The sequence below is a fragment of the Gymnogyps californianus genome, chromosome 7 (genome assembly GCF_018139145.2).
Source record: "Gymnogyps californianus isolate 813 chromosome 7, ASM1813914v2, whole genome shotgun sequence".
Classification (NCBI taxonomy): domain Eukaryota; kingdom Metazoa; phylum Chordata; class Aves; order Accipitriformes; family Cathartidae; genus Gymnogyps; species Gymnogyps californianus.
Genome location: NC_059477.1, coordinates 22,006,596 through 22,027,257, shown reverse-complemented (window position 1 = coordinate 22,027,257; position 20,662 = coordinate 22,006,596). Strand labels below are relative to the sequence as shown.

General features: G+C 41.9%; 2 protein-coding genes across 3 annotated transcripts in view; both read left to right on the top strand.

Moving 5' to 3' along the window:
• The window catches only part of PHOSPHO2 (phosphatase, orphan 2), a 63,070-nt gene that overhangs the window by 17,383 nt on the left and 25,025 nt on the right, over positions 1 to 20,662 (top strand). The window contains exon 1 of one of the 2 annotated variants that reach the window (XM_050900274.1): positions 8,647 to 8,702. The exons of the other annotated variant lie outside the window; for it this stretch is intronic. The gene's annotated coding sequence lies outside the window, so the exon portion shown is untranslated. Of the gene's footprint in view, positions 1 to 8,646; positions 8,703 to 20,662 lie in introns of those variants that run through there. 2 annotated transcript variants of the gene reach the window in all.
• On the top strand, positions 8,195 to 19,239 carry LOC127018411 (peptidyl-prolyl cis-trans isomerase G-like). The gene is made up of 6 exons (XM_050900010.1): positions 8,195 to 8,702; positions 14,640 to 14,844; positions 15,909 to 16,076; positions 16,622 to 16,706; positions 17,530 to 17,666; positions 17,964 to 19,239. Exons 1-6 carry the CDS (start codon positions 8,195 to 8,197, stop codon positions 19,081 to 19,083), a joined length of 2,223 nt encoding a protein of 740 aa, XP_050755967.1. The 3' UTR covers positions 19,084 to 19,239.

Sequence of the window (20,662 nt, the reverse complement as noted above, 5' to 3'; positions counted from 1 at the left end):
CCTTCAGCATTGTGCATTTCTCTGGATAATGTACTGGAGATGAGGAAACCCACAGAAAAAGAAAGGGCCGTGCTGGTTTATGCAAGACAGTATGAACCAGCTATGAACAACTATGCTTTAAGACTGCTTTCTAGAGATTGGTTTAACAGATTAGAGAGCAGGTCTGAATACACTTAGGTATCTAGTTCTTAACGCCAAAGGCCGTGATACACCAAAACAAAAACAACCTTAGATTGTAGTGGTGGCAGTGCAGGAGTGTAAAGGGAATGACTACACACATTACAAATTTAACAAAGCCTATAGCACAACTTCATTTATGTTAAATAGAAAGGAATTAAGATAATTCCAAAGATGACATCTCATATGGTCTTGTCACACGTTTGGCTGCCACTGCAACTCCCTCTGAAGTCTTAGCCTTCAGACATGAGGAGGGTTTTTTGCGTTGGGGTTGTTTTGGGTTTTTTTGAGAGCTATTTATAAGTAGTGAATTTTCCTTCTCTCAAAGATGCACTGCCAGAACAAGGAGGAAGATTCAGCATCAGAGACAAGGATGCACCGCCAGAACAAGGAGGAAGATTACAGGCTAGCTATAGCACTCTTCCATTCAAGAGATACCAGAAAGGCGTAAGTTAAAAACAGGCACCTGAAAGAATGTAGCTATTGAAACAGAACAAATTATTTGACCTAACATGACCAGTGAGCTTTGACAAAAATTTCTTTTTCAGGAGCATACAGCCAGTCTGTATTGGGACATGAAAATGTCCATCCTTAATAGCTCCATGGTGCCAACTCTTCTGTTCATGGGTAGTTTGTTTCCAGGTAGGTGTCCTCTTCAAACTTCCTCAGAGCTGAGCGGTAGCAAAGACTGTAATGTTAAAAGAACTTGAACAGAACTAGTAACTCCAAGCTGGAACACTACCTAACAGTGAAGAGCTGCACAGTGAGTTAACTCAAATTCCCTTAGGATATGGGGCATTTTAGAAAGCTGCTCTCTTCCATTTCCTAGGTAGGAGTTGTATTAGATCCATGACAACAGTACTGTCTTACCATAGCCACACAGGTGCCAGTTGTATTACTGTTAAGGGAATACCATGTTAGACCCTGGAGGCCCACATGTTCAAACTTAAGTTGATGCTCTCCTTCCAGAGTTGGGCGACAGGTTTGGAAAAAATGCAGTTTGGTTCAAGGTCTCTGTTTCAGTCCCTCTGAGGGTTGCCTTGCATTTCTAAGGTCTTGGCCTTCTAATAAGGCCAATACCTATTATGTTTCTCATCCACTACAACCTCCTGAAGCAGCACGCCATCTGAGAGGGTGCTTTGTTAAGGAAAAACAGTAATTAAAGTTTACTAGTCAAATTATTTCTCAAAGCATATTCTGATTTGCTAGCTTTTAATTAAAACTTCTGCTAATAACTAATACAAGTAGTCATGCTGGGCATTAGATGAGAGGTACCTCTCAATTAGCAGATTCTTCCAGGTCAGCAATTTCCCTTCTTATCAGCTGCAGCTGATCTCCCTGTATTTTGTTGCCATCTTTAAATGGTAGCTGAAAAGGACCTCTGGTGGTCAGCTAGACCAACCACCTGCCTTACATGGGATATCTTTAAGGCCTTCACAGGTGGCGATTCCACCACCTCTGGCCATTCTGATCCAGCGTCATCACACTATCCTCCTGGCGAAGCAGGTTTTCCTGACTACTCAGCCTGATGTCCCATGTCACAATTTGTTATATCAATCACCTGACTCTGCTGAGAAGAGTTTGGCTCTCCTGTATTTGTCACGACCCTTGAAGCAGCTGTAGACTGTTAATTAGGTCACTCCTTAGTCTCCTCGTTGCCAGACTGAATGAGCCCAGCTTCCTCTGTTTATTTCTCATCTCAGTCTGTTCCAATAGCTTTCAACTGCTTCTACTTGCACAAGGAGCTGTTCTCTTAGCCTATTCCCTGTCTTTTCTTCCTGTTTTCTTCAACACATCATAAATATCAAACTGATTTTAGTTTTCTGTATTATTCCTGCAAGCAGCTTTCCATTCTTGCCTTTCATATAGGACAACTGTAAAAGACAATGAAATGTTACCAAAATGCTTTGTCACTGAAAATGTTAGAACCTCAAGTATTTCTTCATGTTCTTAAAACACTTGAGGGGGTTTTTTGCCTAGTTTTATAGACAATTGCTAACTAGGGTTAGTCATTTAAACCAAGCACACAAAGCATGCACATCTCAAAATCAATGGAATAAAGTGACATCATGATTCATGCTGGATTTTTTTTATGCTGAATTTGGGTAACTAAATCCATATTTAGCCAATGTGCTTTAAAATGACACAGGATTCCTACTTCACTCTAGGTGTACTGAAAGGAAGAGCTGTTTTCTGGTACTTGAGTCTGATATTTCTGTAGATGTTCAAAGTAAAAGGGGTATAAGCCCCATGGAAGCAGGCTGTAGACCTCAAATGCAGACATACATAATCTGCAGAACAGGGCGTTTCTTGACATGAGGCTGCAATCGACCTTGCTTCTTGCTGCTGTGGAGGTAGACTAAAACCCATTTAACTCACCAATTGCATGGCAGTGAGCATGTGCAAATATGCACTTAGGGATGCATTTGGAGCATTATCAAGCTGTGCAGATTTCAGCACCACTTCTGCTGTAGTCAGTGCCGCTTCTCAAGGCTCCAGCTTCTGTGATCAAAAGGCTTTATTAAAAGTTTCCATTCTTTCTGCTTGCTGAAAAAAGCTTGAAGTAGTAAAAGGAGCACTGGCTCAGAGAGAAGGGAAATACACTTTTTCTTAGTTCACGAATGAAAAATTTATTTAGAGACAATTTCACAACTTAATTGCTACATCTCTATTTTTTTTTAAATATATAATTTCCAAAATCAGTTACTCCAAGATAATTGGAGAGAACTCTGTGTGACTTCTAGTTGATAGTGCAGCAACGTTAGCATTTTAGTTTAGGTCAGAAGTGAGTTTTTGAAACAAGTCTCTTGATTGTTCCTACTTACTGTGCTTTGGTTCCCATTACAGAGCGATCACAAACTGGACCCTTTTGGATGAAACTTAAACAGGAAGATGTGCTCCAACCAATGATGGGCATTCAGCCCTGATACCAGGCTAGAGCTATTCTGGGCAAAACTTCTGAAACACATGCATCATGGGTGTCACGTTCTCAGCAGCAACTTCCTCACTCCACAAACGAGCCCCTTATGGGCCACGCTAACTGACATGGGTACAGAGAGTCAGTCAGCCCCACCCAGCCATGTCCTGCTGTCCAAAACCAGCACAGCAGCCCAGACCACAGCAGGACTGACGAACCAAGACAATACCTGGGTCTCTACTGGCTCTGAGGACAGTTCTTGGCCCTGCCCTCAGGCAGGGCTTTGAGGGGCACGCGAGCTTTAACACTCCTGCACAATGCCAAGTGTTTGCTCAGTCCCTTAGCAAGCTTGGGGCTCATGTGCATTTGGCAGGAGGAACACGGATGATCTTACATGGACGATCCTTCCCTGCCCCCCCACCCCCCAATTTTTTTTTTTTTTTTTTTTAAATACTGCATATGTATACACTCCACCACTCTTGCAGTTGTCCTAGTTAGGAAGCCCACATCTTGTTCCCTCCTTGGATGCTTGGAGAGGAGAATAAAATTTACATCCAGTAATGGCACTGATTCAGTTACTCACTGTCTTTATCGCTGAAATGCTCGATCCTTAGGAAAAGCAGCTTCTCCCTGAACATTGTAGTCCAAATCTGCTTGCTTTTCCTGCTGTTTTTTTGCCTGCTTTTCAGCCTGATGAAGAAAAGGGATGTTAGTTGATACTTAGTTGATACTTGTCAAGTATCATCCCTCCCCACTTCTCTCCCCTACCAGACCCCCCCGACAAAAAGGGTACATAGCTGAATAGCTGAGTGAACATCAGCATTAGCTGCTGCTCTTTGGTGACCTGTCCAGAAGATACAAGAGAGCAATAGTGGCATGGTTGAAAAAATGGCATAATGACACAGGACAGGATGTGATCTGTCATTGTTGATCTCTTTCTTATTACCAGCCCTCCCAGGTAATCCTCCCCAACCAGCATGGGCCAAGTCAGCCTGGAAGAGGCTTCTGTTCCACTGCTCTGAGAGGAGGCTGGTCCCCAACACTAGCATATGCAGTGCACACAGGTAAAAACCAAACAAAACGCACACATCACGCCCACAGCAGGCTTCCTCTCAATCCCCCACCCAGGAGATCTAGTACTATAGGTTTAGATGCATGCTTCTTTCTGAAGGTGCTGACAGAGTACGGCTCTTCTATTTACCATTTGCTGGATCTGAATTTTCTGTACTTCCATGTTTGCGTCACGTTGGCTTTGTTTCTTGGCTTTTTCCGTTTCCAGGTAGATGCGGTTCTTTTCCATTAACGCATGAAGTTCTTTTTTACCCTCTGCTTTTTCCTCTCTCTCCTTTTCTACTTTCATCTTCATCTGTATTTTACAAAATACAGACAAAAAAAAAAAAAAGTTAACCAAGGAGCTAGCCTGCTAAGCTGGAAGTCATATCTTTCAGCAGAAGCAGCCCTGTATCAGTGCTCTGATAAGCATGGTCATTGTGACTGGCCAGTGTCCAAGCCCAGGGTTTTCAGCAGCCCTGGCAGATGTGGCCCAACATGGAAGTGGGAGAAGGAAAGAGGACCCCAGGAGAGATGTCAGCAGACCTGATGAAGCATGCTGATGCATGGCACCAGAGCCACCAGCTGTGGTTGGAGTAAGCAGGAATAAGAACAGGCTAGGTTTCTTACCACAGTGGCTCTGTGTTCAGCAATAGACTCAATGGCAGCCTTTTCTTTTGCTTCTTTCTCTTTGCTTTTTTTTTCTTGTTCAGCTTCTTTTTTTGCAATGTCTCTAGCAAGACGATCATCTTCCCTCTTTAATGCCTCATTCATTTGTAGAGCTAATTGGCTAACAATTTTGTCCTGATGTTCCTGTGTTCGTCTGCAGAACAACATGAGCTACCGTAACATACTAGGGTACACACCTGGGTCTACCTGAAGCATTACTGCTACCAAACTCAGCAATCCTGCTTCTAGTCTTCTCTCCTCTTGCCAGACAGGCCAGTCCACCCACCCAACTGCTTGATCTCCTTGTATTCCTCCTGTTTTATTTTTTTTAAATTACATGATTTAGCAAATAAATGTTCCCTGTATTCTTGTAAGACTAGCTTTCTGTTGCAGTAATGAGCGGGATCCCTTGGTGAGGAGCCTGCTTGGCATCTTGCCATCGGGGGAGAAATGTTGGGAGTATTGGCCAGAAGCAGGAGGAGAAGGAAGCTCTTAGATTGGCTCAGTGGTATCGTCATGCTGGACCCTCAATGTTAAATTGATAAACCATCCTCCCTTAATAATAACCCGATGTAATTAATTAATATAGGTGCCGAGTTAAGAAGTCAAATTATTTTTCTTGATCTGACTCAGGGACATACAGCTTACGCCCCAAAATACTTTTGTCAAGGATTTTAATTGTCTTTAATTGTTGAGGAGGTGGAGGCTTGGCAGGCCATATGGAAAATCACTGTTCCCAACACACTGCTGTAGAGCTTTGCACTTCCGTAAGTCTTTGTACTTTGAAGGGCGGAGAGATCACTCCCCCACAGACCTACTACTAAGGAACCTGTGAAAGAATTTCCTTTTTCTCCTGCGTTCCCTACTCTCCCTATCAGCAGAATTTAATTTTTAGAATAACTGTGGTTTGTGTTACATCATCAGTCTGAAAGATTTGAAAATGACTACAGTATAATTTTTAGTTTATTTACAATTTATACTCTAGCTTTGTACCTACCTACGCATTTCAGCTTCTTTCTTTTTTATCAGCTCGGCAATCGTTTCCTTTGCTTTAAAATGAGCTTTAATCCGATCATCATCTTCCATTTGTTTTTGTTCCTCTACTGCTTTGATTATTTTCTGGTCAGTTATGTGCTCCTGCATGGGCAAAATGGTCCTGATATCACAGATGAAGTTTAGAAAATCCAGGCCTGGGGTAGCAACTTAAAAGAATCACTCCCTATTCTCTCTCTTCGTGTTTCTTCCAAAGAGAGAAGAGAGGAAAGGGATTCTCAGTACTTGCGCTTACTTCTGCCTCCCTGGTCAAACATGCATGAAGAGGAGATAGTGGATATGAGGAAGGAGAAGGGGAATTGAGCATCGAACAGCTGCTTCTCCAGCCCGTTACACAAACAAATTGCTACGCAATGCAGGGAGCATTATCCCTTGCTGCCCTTCACACACATGGGCGAGGGGGACGTTGAGAAGAATGGGACTGTGCAACCCGCACCAACACATACACAGACTGTGCTGCTCCTGGCCCACCTCATCCAAAACTATCCCAGTCTAAGAGCTTAATCCAAATCATAGCTGAAGAAGAGTGTTCTATACTTTTACGTAAAAATCCAACTGTCTTTTGCATGCTGGCCAGAACTGTTCTGAGGCATTTCTAGTTAGCGTTTAGCAACGTGCCTTTAAAGATGATGAGAGAAGGCAGCAGGTCTTGACTAAATTTCTAAACCTCTCCAATCGTAAAGGGAAAGTCAAGTTAAAAAGATACTGTTGTGTTCAGTCTCAGGCTATTTCCTCTTCCTAACAAAGAAAAACGGGCTTAAAACAGCAGCTATGTGGAACTTAAATCCAGCTCTCAAGTCAAGGAGAATATTCCTTGATGTCTACAGCGGACTTCTTAATCATAGACCAGTCAAAGCATCAGGTGCCAATGTCCCTTCAGACAAGAGAAGGGACCTGCCTCCACAAAAGCAACGAGGAAAGACAAGGCCTGCAACTGGCAGGGTAGGCATATGATCCAATGCTACTGAAGCTCTCAGCAAACCTCCTGTTGCCAGTAGGCCCATTTAGACATACGAATGCTGCTGTTTCACTCCAGGCAGCCAAGGTGAAACAAGCATTTTAAACTCTCTCCTTTCCCGTTACTTACGTGATGCAGCCTCTGGCGTTCAGCTTTGTCCTCCTGTTCCTTTTCTTTTGTTCTCTGCATTTCCAATTGGTACAATCGGTTCAATCTCTGTATTTGTTCCCCTTCTCTTCTGTCTTCTAGCTTGGCCAGATCTGCCTGATGCTTGTGCTCCTTTATTCTGAATCAGAAAAAGGAGTTGAATAAATGGGCTAGGGACTGCATGAAGTAATGAACAGATATGGATTCTGCACATCTACAGGTACTTAACAGTAAAAAACCTGATACTTTGAAGTGAAATTAGAATGTCAGAGATCAAAAATAGAATCACGGTTTTTAAAAGGTAGCTGCAAATCCTTTGGCCAAAGCTCAGTTCTAGTACAAGTTTGCTGGTTAAGCCTATACTTGCAAAAGCAAACATGACCAGCATATGGACTTGAATATTAGATTGAATTTGATTAGCCTGTTTGTTAGCCACTCCCTGTACAAGCTGGGCCTTTGCCAGCTAGCTGTCTTCCAAGCAGTGCCACAGCACTGTGCAAGACATGGCCATGGTCATCAGCCCATGCTAGCTGGATGTGTGAATGATTCTGGGCTGGGGGAAATGGCAATAATAGTTTTGCCTTAGGGAGAAAAGCCACGTTCTCTCAGTGCCAGAATATAGACAGTCTTGTTTAATTTATTAGGACAGACGTAGCCACTGGCACCAAGAGACGTTTCTGAAGCTGGGGAAGAGAGTTATGGAGGAACCAGAGGGTGAGGAGAGGCGACAGGTTTTCAGCCTGACCACAGAGCAAGGAGGAGCAGAAACAATGGTTTAAAAGAAGCGAGTCGTGCAGCCCCAGGCACGGCAACCCCGCGGGCAGGCTGCTGCCGCCCCGGAGGGCCGTCGAGGCCCGGGCGGAGGCCTGCTCCTCGCTGGGTCAGGTCGCCCGGAGGTCGCCTCAGCTGGGTTAGCCCCAAACAACGCCTCTCCTGTGCCCGGCGCCCTGTCCCACCGGCGGTGGGGGCGGGTCCTGGCAGCAGGGAGCTGGCCACGGGAAGATTTTTAACCCAAATCCCACTTCCCCCCAACTCCTGAAGGCCCCGCCGCCGCCGGACTCACAGCGCCAGCTGCTCCTGGGCCACGGCCCGGCGGTCCAAGTAACGGCTGCGCTCCAGCTCTGCCTCCCGGCGGGCGGCATCCGGCCCCTCGCGGTCCATCGTCGGCCTTTCTCCGCCGCGGGCCGGCCCCGCGCCCAGCGCCCGCCTCTCGGGAAGCGGCGATGTCTGCCGAGAGAGAGAGAGAGAGACGGATCCTTACCGACGGCAACGGCCCGGCTGTCCCGGGAAGTCGGGGCTCTTTCTTCCACCCCCAGAGAGGGAACAAAGGCGTCCACCGCCCTCCCCCAGCTCAGCGCGGCCGCGGCGAGCAGTACCCGCGGGGCGCCGCGGCCCCAAGCCGCCCCGGCCCTGACGGCGAGAATGGCAGCAGGGGAGCAGCAGCGGGCAGCGTGCCGCGGCTGTTACAGCGGCTCGGCACAGCGGTTCGCCCCGCCCCGGGGAGCTGCCGGCGGGCGTTGCCCGCTCTTTCAGGCAGGGAGGCTCGGCCCGGCCCGGCGGCTACCTCGCTTTCTCCGGGCCGGGCCGGGCCAGGTCGGGCGGCAGACCAGGTCCGAGCAGCGGCGGTCACCGCGGAGGCCCCGGCCCAGCCCGGCCGCACGCGTGCGGGAGCCGCCCTCCTCCGCAGCCGGTTCGTGAAATACCCGTTTCCCTGTAGCGAGCACGTACCCGGTAAGAGGCTGTAACGCCCCCCTCTGCCTCTCCCTTTCTGCTCCGACCTCGGCGGCTTTTCTTCCCGCTGGTTTGCCTCTGCTCTGCGCGGCCGGTGATGTGGTGTTTTGGCTCGGCCTAGCTCTGTGGGCTGCCGCGTCTCACACGTAGCACTTCATCCCGCTAGGCCTGCCTGTAGCTGGGATTGTTGGAAACTCGCCTTTATCCATTACCTGATCTTAAAAGGTGGCCCCTGGGCGCTGTTTTCCCGGAGGAAAGCCCTTGGCGGCCCTGGGAGCTGGATGAGGGAGGAGGTCAGTCCTCCCCCTCATTCCAGAAGTTCCTCCTTTGCCCTGCCTGGAAGACTCCTCGAGGAGGTGACTGCTGTGCTCGGGAAGGAGTACATCCATCTTACGTCCAGCAGTTTCACACTGTAGGGGAGGTTAAACCAGCTGTGCTTGTCCCTCAGCTTGCAGGAGGGACCTTGCCTCTGGGGTAGCCTCGCATCTTGCTCAAAGTCCTGTGCTTCCTTCAAAGCCTGTTGCTGTCGGAAGCCAGGCTCAGAAACTCAAAGGCACACAAAAGACCCATTTTCCAAACTAAAATATTGGCAAGCATCCTCTGTATAAAGCTCGCATTTTTTTTAGAACTGGCATCATTTTCTAGTTTAGCCAGTGGAGACGGGTAGCTGGGAGGCTGGAACAGAAGGTTGTGTGCAACAAAGCAAAGCTTCAAGTTTCTTGAACTTTGTTTCCAGTGGACCCCAGAACAGGGGGATACCCTGTTTAGACCTCAGGTTACTGGTGGAGGAAGTTATTATAGGAAACCCTAACTCTGTCCAAGGCAGGAACATGACGGTAAAATTTCAGCAAAGAAGCTAGGCTTGAGTGAGATGTGTGTGGACTTGGGTGTGGGAGAGTAAGTCAGCTGAGGAATCTAAAAAACAATTTTAGATCCAGATCTATTTACCGCAGATTGAATCATTGTTAGTCTTTTTGAAAGAACAGTCCAACTAAGTTGTCTTTTGTTGCCCTGCTCTTTTTGTAGTAGCTATTTACAGCTATATTGGGACCTATTTGCCTTCTAGGTGACCTTTTAAGGGCTGTGATCAAATCACATTCATATTTTCATATAACTAATTATAACATGACATTTGTTTTACAGGGATAATTGCAAAATGCTATAAAAACTGCAGTACCATAGCTATTCTAACTTTCACATCTATTAGGTTGTTTTTTCTTCCCCTGTAGATTCTGTAAAGTTGTTTTGTTTTTTTCCTATTATGGGGAGTACTTAACTGGAAGTAGGCTAGTGAAAAATGTGACCTTTTGCTCTGGGAATTTGTATCCCAGGCCTGAAAAAACTGGGACAGTGAATTTTTAGAACAATGAATAATAAAAATACAACAGTAATAGTGAGCTTTTAGCTGGAATGGGTTACATTGATGGTCAATTATATATCATGCATTCCTGTCTCAAGTTTTATTAAACTAACTTTCATGAAATACAAGCTGGGGATTTTTGAGAATATAACCAGTTCTCTGGCAATCTTTTTTTTTTTTTTTCCAAATGGACTTCCAGATTCATAGTATATATTCAATGTAGATCATTTACAGTTTAACTCTGACCGTAAGGTTCAAAAAGATTTTAACCACATGAAAACTGCTTCTGCCTTTCCTTGCTGAATAGTCTCAATGTTATTTCTTGTTTTTAACTTCTTGAGCAGTAGTACAGCTACAACAAGGTAACTGGGTCCCAGCACCATCCTGTGCTTGAAAACTAGTATTTATTCCTTCTCTTCCTCTGGAAAGTGGCCCGTGTCCAAGTCCTCTTCCATCTTTGGATGCTTTGAGAAGAGGATAAAGATGATGTGTAGTCTTGGACTCTGATTCAATTACTTGCTTTGCATAGCTCTGAAATTCACGCTCCTTACAAAGTGCAATAACCTCTCTCTGAGCATCGTAGTCCAAATCTGCTTGCTTTTCCTGCTGTTTTTTTGCCTGCTTTTCAGCCTGATGAAGAAAAGGGAATAACAAAGCTTAGTATTTCTTTCACAACATAACTATCACTTAAAACTTAGGGAGGGTAAAAGCTTACAGGAGATCTGTGGTGATGTTAGTTGATACTTGGCCTGCCATATCAAGAGATACATTTCTTCTCTCCCCTGCCATACCCCCCCCCCAAAAAGGGTACATTAAATAGCTGAGTGAACATCAGCATTAGCTGCTGCTCTTTGGTGACCTGCCCAGAAGATACAAGAGGGCAGCAGTAGTACATAATGGCACAGGACAGGATGTGATCTGTCATTGCAAACCAGCCTTCACTTGCACCACTGCTCTGAGAGAAGGCTGGTCCCCAACACTAGCATATGCGGAGCACATGTGATTTAAAAAAACCAAAACCAACAAACAAAAAACCCCAAACAAAACACAGCAAGCTTCCTCTCTTCCTCTCAGGCAGGAGCTAGTGCTGTTGGTTTAGATGCGTGTTTCTTTCTGAAGGAGTTGACAGGGTACAGCTCTTCTATTTACCATTTGCTGGATCTGAATTTTCTGTACTTCCATGTTTGCGTCACGTTGGCTTTGTTTCTTGGCTTTTTCCGTTTCCAGGTAGATGCGGTTCTTTTCCATTAACGCATGAAGTTCTTTTTTACCCTCTGCTTTTTCCTCTCTCTCCTTTTCTACTTTCATCTTCATCTGTATTTTACAAAATACAGACAAAAAAAAAAAAAAGTTAACCAAGGAGCTAGCCTGCTAAGCTGGAAGTCATATCTTTCAGCAGAAGCAGCCCTGTATCAGTGCTCTGATAAGCATGGTCATTGTGACTGGCCAGTGTCCAAGCCCAGGGTTTTCAGCAGCCCTGGCAGATGTGGCCCAACATGGAAGTGGGAGAAGGAAAGAGGACCCCAGGAGAGATGTCAGCAGACCTGATGAAGCATGCTGATGCATGGCACCAGAGCCACCAGCTGTGGTTGGAGTAAGCAGGAATAAGAACAGGCTAGGTTTCTTACCACAGTGGCTCTGTGTTCAGCAATAGACTCAATGGCAGCCTTTTCTTTTGCTTCTTTCTCTTTGCTTTTTTTTTCTTGTTCAGCTTCTTTTTTTGCAATGTCTCTAGCAAGACGATCATCTTCCCTCTTTAATGCCTCATTCATTTGTAGAGCTAATTGGCTAACAATTTTGTCCTGATGTTCCTGTGTTCGTCTGCAGAACAACATGAGCTACCGTAACATACTAGGGTACACACCTGGGTCTACCTGAAGCATTACTGCTACCAAACTCAGCAATCCTGCTTCTAGTCTTCTCTCCTCTTGCCAGACAGGCCAGTCCACCCACCCAACTGCTTGATCTCCTTGTATTCCTCCTGTTTTATTTTTTTTAAATTACATGATTTAGCAAATAAATGTTCCCTGTATTCTTGTAAGACTAGCTTTCTGTTGCAGTAATGAGCGGGATCCCTTGGTGAGGAGCCTGCTTGGCATCTTGCCATCGGGGGAGAAATGTTGGGAGTATTGGCCAGAAGCAGGAGGAGAAGGAAGCTCTTAGATTGGCTCAGTGGTATCGTCATGCTGGACCCTCAATGTTAAATTGATAAACCATCCTCCCTTAATAATAACCCGATGTAATTAATTAATATAGGTGCCGAGTTAAGAAGTCAAATTATTTTTCTTGATCTGACTCAGGGACATACAGCTTACGCCCCAAAATACTTTTGTCAAGGATTTTAATTGTCTTTAATTGTTGAGGAGGTGGAGGCTTGGCAGGCCATATGGAAAATCACTGTTCCCAACACACTGCTGTAGAGCTTTGCACTTCCGTAAGTCTTTGTACTTTGAAGGGCGGAGAGATCACTCCCCACAGACCTACTACTAAGGAACCTGTGAAAGAATTTCCTTTTTCTCCTGCGTTCCCTACTCTCCCTATCAGCAGAATTTAATTTTTAGAATAACTGTGGTTTGTGTTACATCATCAGTCTGAAAGATTTGAAAATGACTACAGTATAATTTTTAGTTTATTTACAATTTATACTCTAGCTTTGTACCTACCTACGCATTTCAGCTTCTTTCTTTTTTATCAGCTCGGCAATCGTTTCCTTTGCTTTAAAATGAGCTTTAATCCGATCATCATCTTCCATTTGTTTTTGTTCCTCTACTGCTTTGATTATTTTCTGGTCAGTTATGTGCTCCTGCATGGGCAAAATGGTCCTGATATCACAGATGAAGTTTAGAAAATCCAGGCCTGGGGTAGCAACTTAAAGAATCACTCCCTATTCTCTCTCTTCGTGTTTCTTCCAAAGAGAGAAGAGAGGAAAGGGATTCTCAGTACTTGCGCTTACTTCTGCCTCCCTGGTCAAACATGCATGAAGAGGAGATAGTGGATATGAGGAAGGAGAAGGGGAATTGAGCATCGAACAGCTGCTTCTCCAGCCCGTTACACAAACAAATTGCTACGCAATGCAGGGAGCATTATCCCTTGCTGCCCTTCACACACATGGGCGAGGGGGACGTTGAGAAGAATGGGACTGTGCAACCCGCACCAACACATACACAGACTGTGCTGCTCCTGGCCCACCTCATCCAAAACTATCCCAGTCTAAGAGCTTAATCCAAATCATAGCTGAAGAAGAGTGTTCTATACTTTTACGTAAAAATCCAACTGTCTTTTGCATGCTGGCCAGAACTGTTCTGAGGCATTTCTAGTTAGCGTTTAGCAACGTGCCTTTAAAGATGATGAGAGAAGGCAGCAGGTCTTGACTAAATTTCTAAACCTCTCCAATCGTAAAGGGAAAGTCAAGTTAAAAAGATACTGTTGTGTTCAGTCTCAGGCTATTTCCTCTTCCTAACAAAGAAAAACGGGCTTAAAACAGCAGCTATGTGGAACTTAAATCCAGCTCTCAAGTCAAGGAGAATATTCCTTGATGTCTACAGCGGACTTCTTAATCATAGACCAGTCAAAGCATCAGGTGCCACATAACACATTTAAAGAGTATTCATACCATTTAACTGATTTACCTGAAGCGTCATAACTCGGAAGCCTAGGCTTCCTTTAGTGAAGTTTTTATAGTACATTTTTTATTGTATCTATTTTTTTCAAATTAGTGTGACTGTGAAAGAATACTTACATCACTTTTAATAGTTTAAGTAGGTCTCAGATCAGTTAAAGGGCATAAAAAGGTGTGTTTGTTCTTCGATTATTTCCTGTCAGACTAATATCAGATTGCCAGTAAGTTGCTGATTTGCAGCTCCAGCAGCCACACGAGAAATGGTGAAATGTGTTATTAAGGACTAGTCTGCTCTTTAGCAGGGTTCCTTTTCATACCAGATGGTTAGTAATGTATTTGTGTCTTTCTGTTAAAAACAAAAAAGTCCAAAACAAAAAACAACCTAAACAACACATGAAGAGCTGGAGGATTAGGACTGTTCTCTGAGCATGGTTTCACTTAGCAGGAAGGTTGGTTATTTGAATCTTCCCTCTGAGCAAAATTAAATGAGTAATCAGTTTAGTCTATGCCATTTATTTTCTGTTTCAAAAGTTCTCTTGTTTGTGATTTGAATAGATTTTATATGAAGTCAGGTTAAACCTGAAGCCAAAGAAAATATTTTTGTAAACACTTTCTAAATAAATTTTAAATTATTCTTCATATGTAGCTTATGTTGTATAAAACATCATCTGAAAACTTACACAGTTCTACATGTTCTTGACAGTATAAATTTGATACTTCAGAGCTTCGTAAATACAAAATGTTGGAAATTTCTTATGTATTTCTAGAGATATCCTTTATTGTACTTGGGAGAAACAGTGTTTTGTCCAAAATTTCAATTTGTTCTTAAGCATTTTGATGAAGTAGTCTCATGACACAATTATAAGAAGCTCAGGCAGATGCTAGATAAGTTGGTTTTTCTGAGATTTATTTAGAAGTGTTTGATATTAAAATGTGTCTTTGCTATTCTGACTTAAAGCCAAGAAAGAAGAAAAGAAAAGACACAAGTCATCTTCCTCGTCCAGTGACTCGGAAAGTTCAAGTGATTCAGAATCATCTTCTGATTCATCATCGGATTCTGAGAGTGCTTCAGAAGAGAAATCTAAAAAACGAAAAAAGAAACACAAGAAAAATTCCAAGAAACATAAGAAAGAAAAGAAAAAGAGAAAGAAAAGCAAGAAAAGGTCAATTTTGAGATTTTTTTTTTTGGTTTTGTTTTGTTACATGTACACCATACGGTACCATTTTCTTGTCCTATAACTACAGAATAGTATTCTGTAACTAGTGAAATAGCTATTTTGAAGTTTGGGAGACAATTGGTTTCCATATACAAGCTTAAATTTTTCTGGTATGATGGCAAAGGACAGTATCCATGTGCACACATGCTGCAGCTTGTAAAGGAGTGAAGGAGTGGACTAAGACTTCCGTGTATTTGGCTTGAAAAGTTGCAGGAGTGCTTGGTTTGAAATGGGTGGTGATATCTTGTTTCCCTAAATTCACTTCTGTAAAATTCAATTTCAGTTATATGCAGTGGGACTGACAAGAATGTAATATGTAGGAATAAAAGCAAAACTACACAAAAATTAATAAATGAATATACTTAACAACATTATTTGTCTGATATGCCAAAAGTCTTGCAGGTTCACTGGAAGATAATAAAACTCAGAAGGCACTCTTGCTTCTGAAAATGTTATTTCTAATCTAATAGTTTTGCTTAGAGTTCCATGTGAGATACAAGTTGTGTCAGTGCAAGTCACATTTTTCTAAGCTAGCGGTAAAATATAAGAAATAATCACTCAGGGCAATGCTGCCTAAATATTGTTTCTATGGGACTAAGCCCATTTCACACAAGTTTGTTTATACCAACTGCTTGGAATTACAATAGTTTGTAGCCAGTTATATATGCTAGTGTAAAATCTAAATTTGACTCTCCTGATAATGTTTTTAAAAGAAAATAAATTTTTAAAAAAAGCTATATCTAAATAGAAAGTAAATGTATGTTCAGTCTTTTATCTTCATAGATAAAAAATGTTCATCAGAAATCTACTGCAGTTGTACATTTTGGAGCAAAGATATCATAGGGGAAAAAAAAAGTTGCTTCTGAAATAGCTCTGTTTCCTGAGTTTCTTGTGGTATCATTGTGAACTGAATTAAGAGAATTTCTGAATTACTTAAATAGACTGAAAGGTCTTCCCTCATCCAAATAACTCACTTTCAGTTATAAATATTTTTTTATACAAAAATAAAGCTCATCTAGTGAAAGTGAAGATGAAAACCCTGAAGCACAGCCATTATCTACTGTCCGTCCTGAAGAAATTCCTCCTGTACCTGAAAACCGGTTCCTGATGAGAAAAAGTCCTCCTAAAGTAGATGAGAAAGAAAAAGAGAGGAAAAGCAGAGAAAAGGAAAGAGAAAGGTAATATATCTGTTTTGAGTCTGACTACGCGCTGATAGTGGTATGGTCACATTACTGGTTTAGGACTCTAATGTTAAGTGAGTCCTTTCCCTATTAAACAGTTACATGTTGTGAGCACTGCTGGATGAAAAATGGATTTTTCAGTTTATTGGCAGCTGTTGTATTTGTCCTAGAATAGAGGCTTAGTCTTTGAAAATGGTTTTCATGAATGAAAAATTTAAAATGACTGATTCAAGGAAAAATAAGTAAAATGCACTGCAATTTCATTTAGAATTTATTGGAACTGTCCAGTCTGAATCTATAATTTATTCTTCTTTCAAAAATGGAAAAACCTGGAAATCTTGTAAAATATTTTGTGGTCACAAAATCTGAAGCTTTTACTGTGTGGTTGTTACTGTCTGCACTGATAATAAAAAATAAAATTGAATATGTGTTTTCATTTAGTTTAATTTCTGAAGAGGTTTTAAAATTGGTTTTATTTTCTCTTTGCTTCTTTCTTTGATGTTATAAACAATATCACTTTTTTTTTTTTTAATTATTTTTAGTAATCTATCAAATTCACAGTCAACATACCAGAGGAGGCTGTTAGTGACCAGATCTGGAAGGAAAATAAAAGGAAGAGGACCAAGGGTAAATGTTTAAAATCTGTTCCCCAAAGTAAACAAGCTGGTAGCACAGTCTTACTGCTGGTGTTACTAACCATTTTCATTAGGATGGTTGATGTAAAAAAAAAAAAAAAAAAAAAAAAAAAAAAAAAAAAGGCAGGATTTATGGTGCATCATAATTGTTTTGGGGACTGAGGCTTGAAGGAAGACAACAAGGAAAAATTAATTCAATTTCCTGTTTACATACTGAGTTTATTTGAAGGAGGGAGGGGAGAAAAAACAAAAAATACTTTCTTTGTGTTATTGTAGTATTCTGTGAATTAGTAAATGGAATTAGCTCAAAAAGGGTTCTAGTGAACACCAGAACTAGTACAATGTCAGTGCCAGGAATGTGGGGAAGACTTCTCCCCTTTTTGGCAGGGGGAGTTCTCAGCTTGGGTCTTTGGATTTTGTGAAGCAATATGCTATGCACTGCTTGTAGCAAATGTTTTTAGTAACAGAAGTCTCTATCCCTCAAATTTTTAGTAAAAACCTTAAAGAAAAAGTGTGAAGTACTGTTTTCGTGAAAGCTAAGAAGAATTTTCGTTGTTAGAAAAGTGAGTTGCATTTGTGCTAATTAAAAGCAACAGAAGACCTCTCAGCAGAGTACAAAAATCCTGAAATAGAAGTTACCTTAAAAATATATTTTTCAGTAAGTTAATAACTTGTCAATGTAAACTTGGTATGTACATGTGAAGTGTCATGTTAGGTGCTATGTAGAGTCAACTGCCAGGGATAAAAATCTTGCTTAGCTATCGCAGCATGTGAAATCCAAACTTAGACCTAGTTTTCTCTTTTTTCCCTTCAAGCGTTACCGGACACCTTCCAGATCCAGGTCAAGAGATCGATTCCGACGCAGTGAAACTCCTCCACATTGGAGGCAAGAAATGCAAAGAGCTCAAAGAATGAGAGTGTCTAGTGGAGAAAGATGGATTAAAGGGGACAAGTAAGATTATTTATTTCCGGAGTATATGCATTGAAATTTTTTTATATATTAAAAGTAATATCTGTTATCTTAGATTTTCAATTACAGTTACTTCCAAAAAAACAGGGCACTGACTTGGTTATCGCATTACTTAACTGTTTCAGATTGTAATCATGCTACTGTAAATATACAGTTATTAATACAGATGACCTAATGTGATTTAAGTTTCAGTTGTGAAGCTGTCTCAGTTCTGACTTAATTTTTCAGAGTGGAGGGGATTCAAAAATACTTAAAAAATTGTATCTTTCTCTCTCCAAGGAGTGAAATAAATGAAAACAAGAAAGATAATCAAAAAAGCCCAGGAAGAGGAAAAGAGAGAAAAATATCAGACCACAGACAAGTTTCTGAAAGTCCAAGCAGAAGAGGGGAAAAAGAGAAGAAAAAAGATCACAAATCCAGCAGTAAAGACAGGGAGACAAGAAGGAATTCAGAAAAAGATGACAAGCATAACAAAAGCAAGGCCAAGAAAAGAGCTAAATCTAGAAGCCATAGTAAAAGCCGAGAGAAATCAAAAAGTAAAGAGAGAGACTCTAAGCACAGTAGACACGATGAAAAGAGAATAAGATCAAGAAGCAAAGAGAGAGACCATGAGAAAGGTAGAGAAAAAGAAAAGCGCTATGATTCTAGAGGGAGAGATAAAGAAAGAAGTAGGAGCAAGGAGAGAAGTAAAAGGGCAGGCTCAAGAAGTAATGAACAAGACCATAGGAAGAGTAAAGACAGAGAGAAACGTAAGTCAAGAAGCAAAGAGCGTGAGCATGCTAGAGGAAAACATAGTTCCAGCAGTAGAACAAGGGATCGAAGCAAAAGCCGAGATAGGGGTAGGAGAGGAAGATCGAGAAGCAGAGACAGAGATCGCAGTAGAAGTAAAGACTATTCAAGGAATAGAGCTAGAGAAACAAGAAGAAGAGGAAGATCAAGAAGCAGAGAAAGGAGAGGTACACCAGATAAATACAGAGGAAGAGAAAATAGGAGGAGGAGAGAATCAAGGAGCTCAGAGAGGGAGGAAAGTCAAAGCAGAAACAGAGAGAGATATTCAAATAGAGAAAGTAGAAGCTCATATAAGAGGAATGATACTGAAAGCCAAAGGAAAAGGCGTTCAAAAAGCCGTGAAAGTAGCAGTCCTGAATCCAGTAAAGATAAGAAGGCTAGTAGAGATCAGGATAGAAGTCCAGACTCAAAAAAGAGACCAAGTAGCAAAGAGAGAGAATCGAAAAAATCATATTCACGCAGCAGTAAAGAAAAGGAAAAGACCAGATCCTCAGCAGAAAAAGAAATAAACCAAAAATCAGAGAGTCAGGAAAGAGATCATGCCCCTAGTAAGGATAAAAAGTCTGATCATGAAACAAGTCCTGGAACAGATGACGACAGGCACGGATGAGTTTGTGGACTTAATGTTTCCGTTGTCTCAAAGTTTTAGAGACATTTTGGGGAACGCCTTTTTTTAAGATGTGGACTTCAGTTTGGTCTTTTGATAATCTAAAACCTGGATCATTTGTACTGCTAAAGTTTTAATAAACTTGAAATGAAAAACGAATTATACGTGTAATACAGTGTGCTGTGTTTTAAATATTTCATTGGTTTATGTATCCCTCTTGTGTGTTGGCAGCTAGAAAGGTAACTTCTATGCCGCATTTATTTTTTACCTGATGAACTTAGTTTAGTGCAAACAATGGCTGCCTGTGAAGAAGGTTGTTTCATGTGTGAAGAAGAAAGCTGCAAGTATACTACATGTCATCTTAAAGCTAGGCGGATGTTGCAAGGTGTCCATCACTCCAGTGTTGCTACATCTGTATCAGTAGGTATAAATCCTAAGGAAATTAATTTCTAGAGGAAAATTACATTGGGTTTTTTTGTAATCACAAAGTTAATTAAGTAAATTTTCACTGTACTTCTGTCACTGCCGACAGTAGAATTCATTCATGCTGTAGGGCAGTCATCTGTGTTTGGGAGTTATTTCTTTGTCCTAAAAAAAAAATGTTTTGAAGTGCTCATCAGTGTCATTTTTTCCCTGTTAACTCCTTTTTCTGTTCCATGCTTTCATGTTTGTCTACTGCAGAAAATTCAGCTTGGATGCTTCAGACTATCCTGCCTCAGTTGTTAATTACTGGATGCACAGAGGTGAAACATTACCAGAACTAACAGTCAGAATAAGGAACCAGGAAATCCTTTCTACTCTTGCTGCTTCATAGCAGTCCATGAGAAAACTTGCAGCTCTCCAATACTGTTTTTTGGGGTAGTTGAAGCAGAATCTCAAGTAATGTTTTAAGACAGGCTCTTAATTTTTTTAAAACAAAAATTCGCTTTCCTCCCTGCATCCCCTCATTCTGAAGACTGTACTGTGAATTCCTCCTCATTCTCTACTACGTGTGTGTCTTCCTCAAACCAATTCCCTCCCTTTTCTGCTTTCCTCTCCTGCCTCTAGGACCCACCCCTGTTTGTTTCTCACCACCACACCTTCATATGAAAGAGAAGGAGGTTGGCTTGTGTTTGCTGCAGGAGCGATCACCAAAGAGCAGCCGGTATGTGGTAACTTCATGTAGTGGGCTGAGGGGAGGATAGATTTGGTACAAACCCCAACACTTCTTTCGGTCCTTTGAACTATTCACACCAAAGGCTGGTAAATCTTGAAATTCCTTAAGAGAAGTGACAAGCATTAATGTAAAGCTGTGTCAAAGCAAAACAATGTTTTAACAGTTGATTTTTTTGGCAGATCTTTGAGTGTATGACACAACTTGTTCTTACTGTCTTTGTTACAAGTTTGTCAACATTTTTGCTATATAACCCACTTTGTGATCAGTGTGTGTCTATAGCAGATTAGCAGAATTGCTGAAACTTGGCTTGACATTGTGATCCAGACAGTTGTTATTCTAAAGGAAAACAAATAGTTATGTCTTGAAAGCAAAAGAATATACAGGATTGTGAACAACATAAGCAACCTTTTTAAGGGAAGAAAACTA

Bases quoted from the DNA above. Each gene is read 5' to 3' on its own strand.
- LOC127018411 (XM_050900010.1), top strand. From the start codon at position 8,195: ATGTCTGCCGAGAGAGAGAGAGAGAGACGGATCCTTACCGACGGCAAC. The intron at 16,077-16,621 runs GTAATATATCTG...AATTATTTTTAG, and splicing joins AGAGAAAAGGAAAGAGAAAG to TAATCTATCAAATTCACAGT. The intron at 16,707-17,529 runs GTAAATGTTTAA...TTTCCCTTCAAG, and splicing joins TAAAAGGAAGAGGACCAAGG to CGTTACCGGACACCTTCCAG.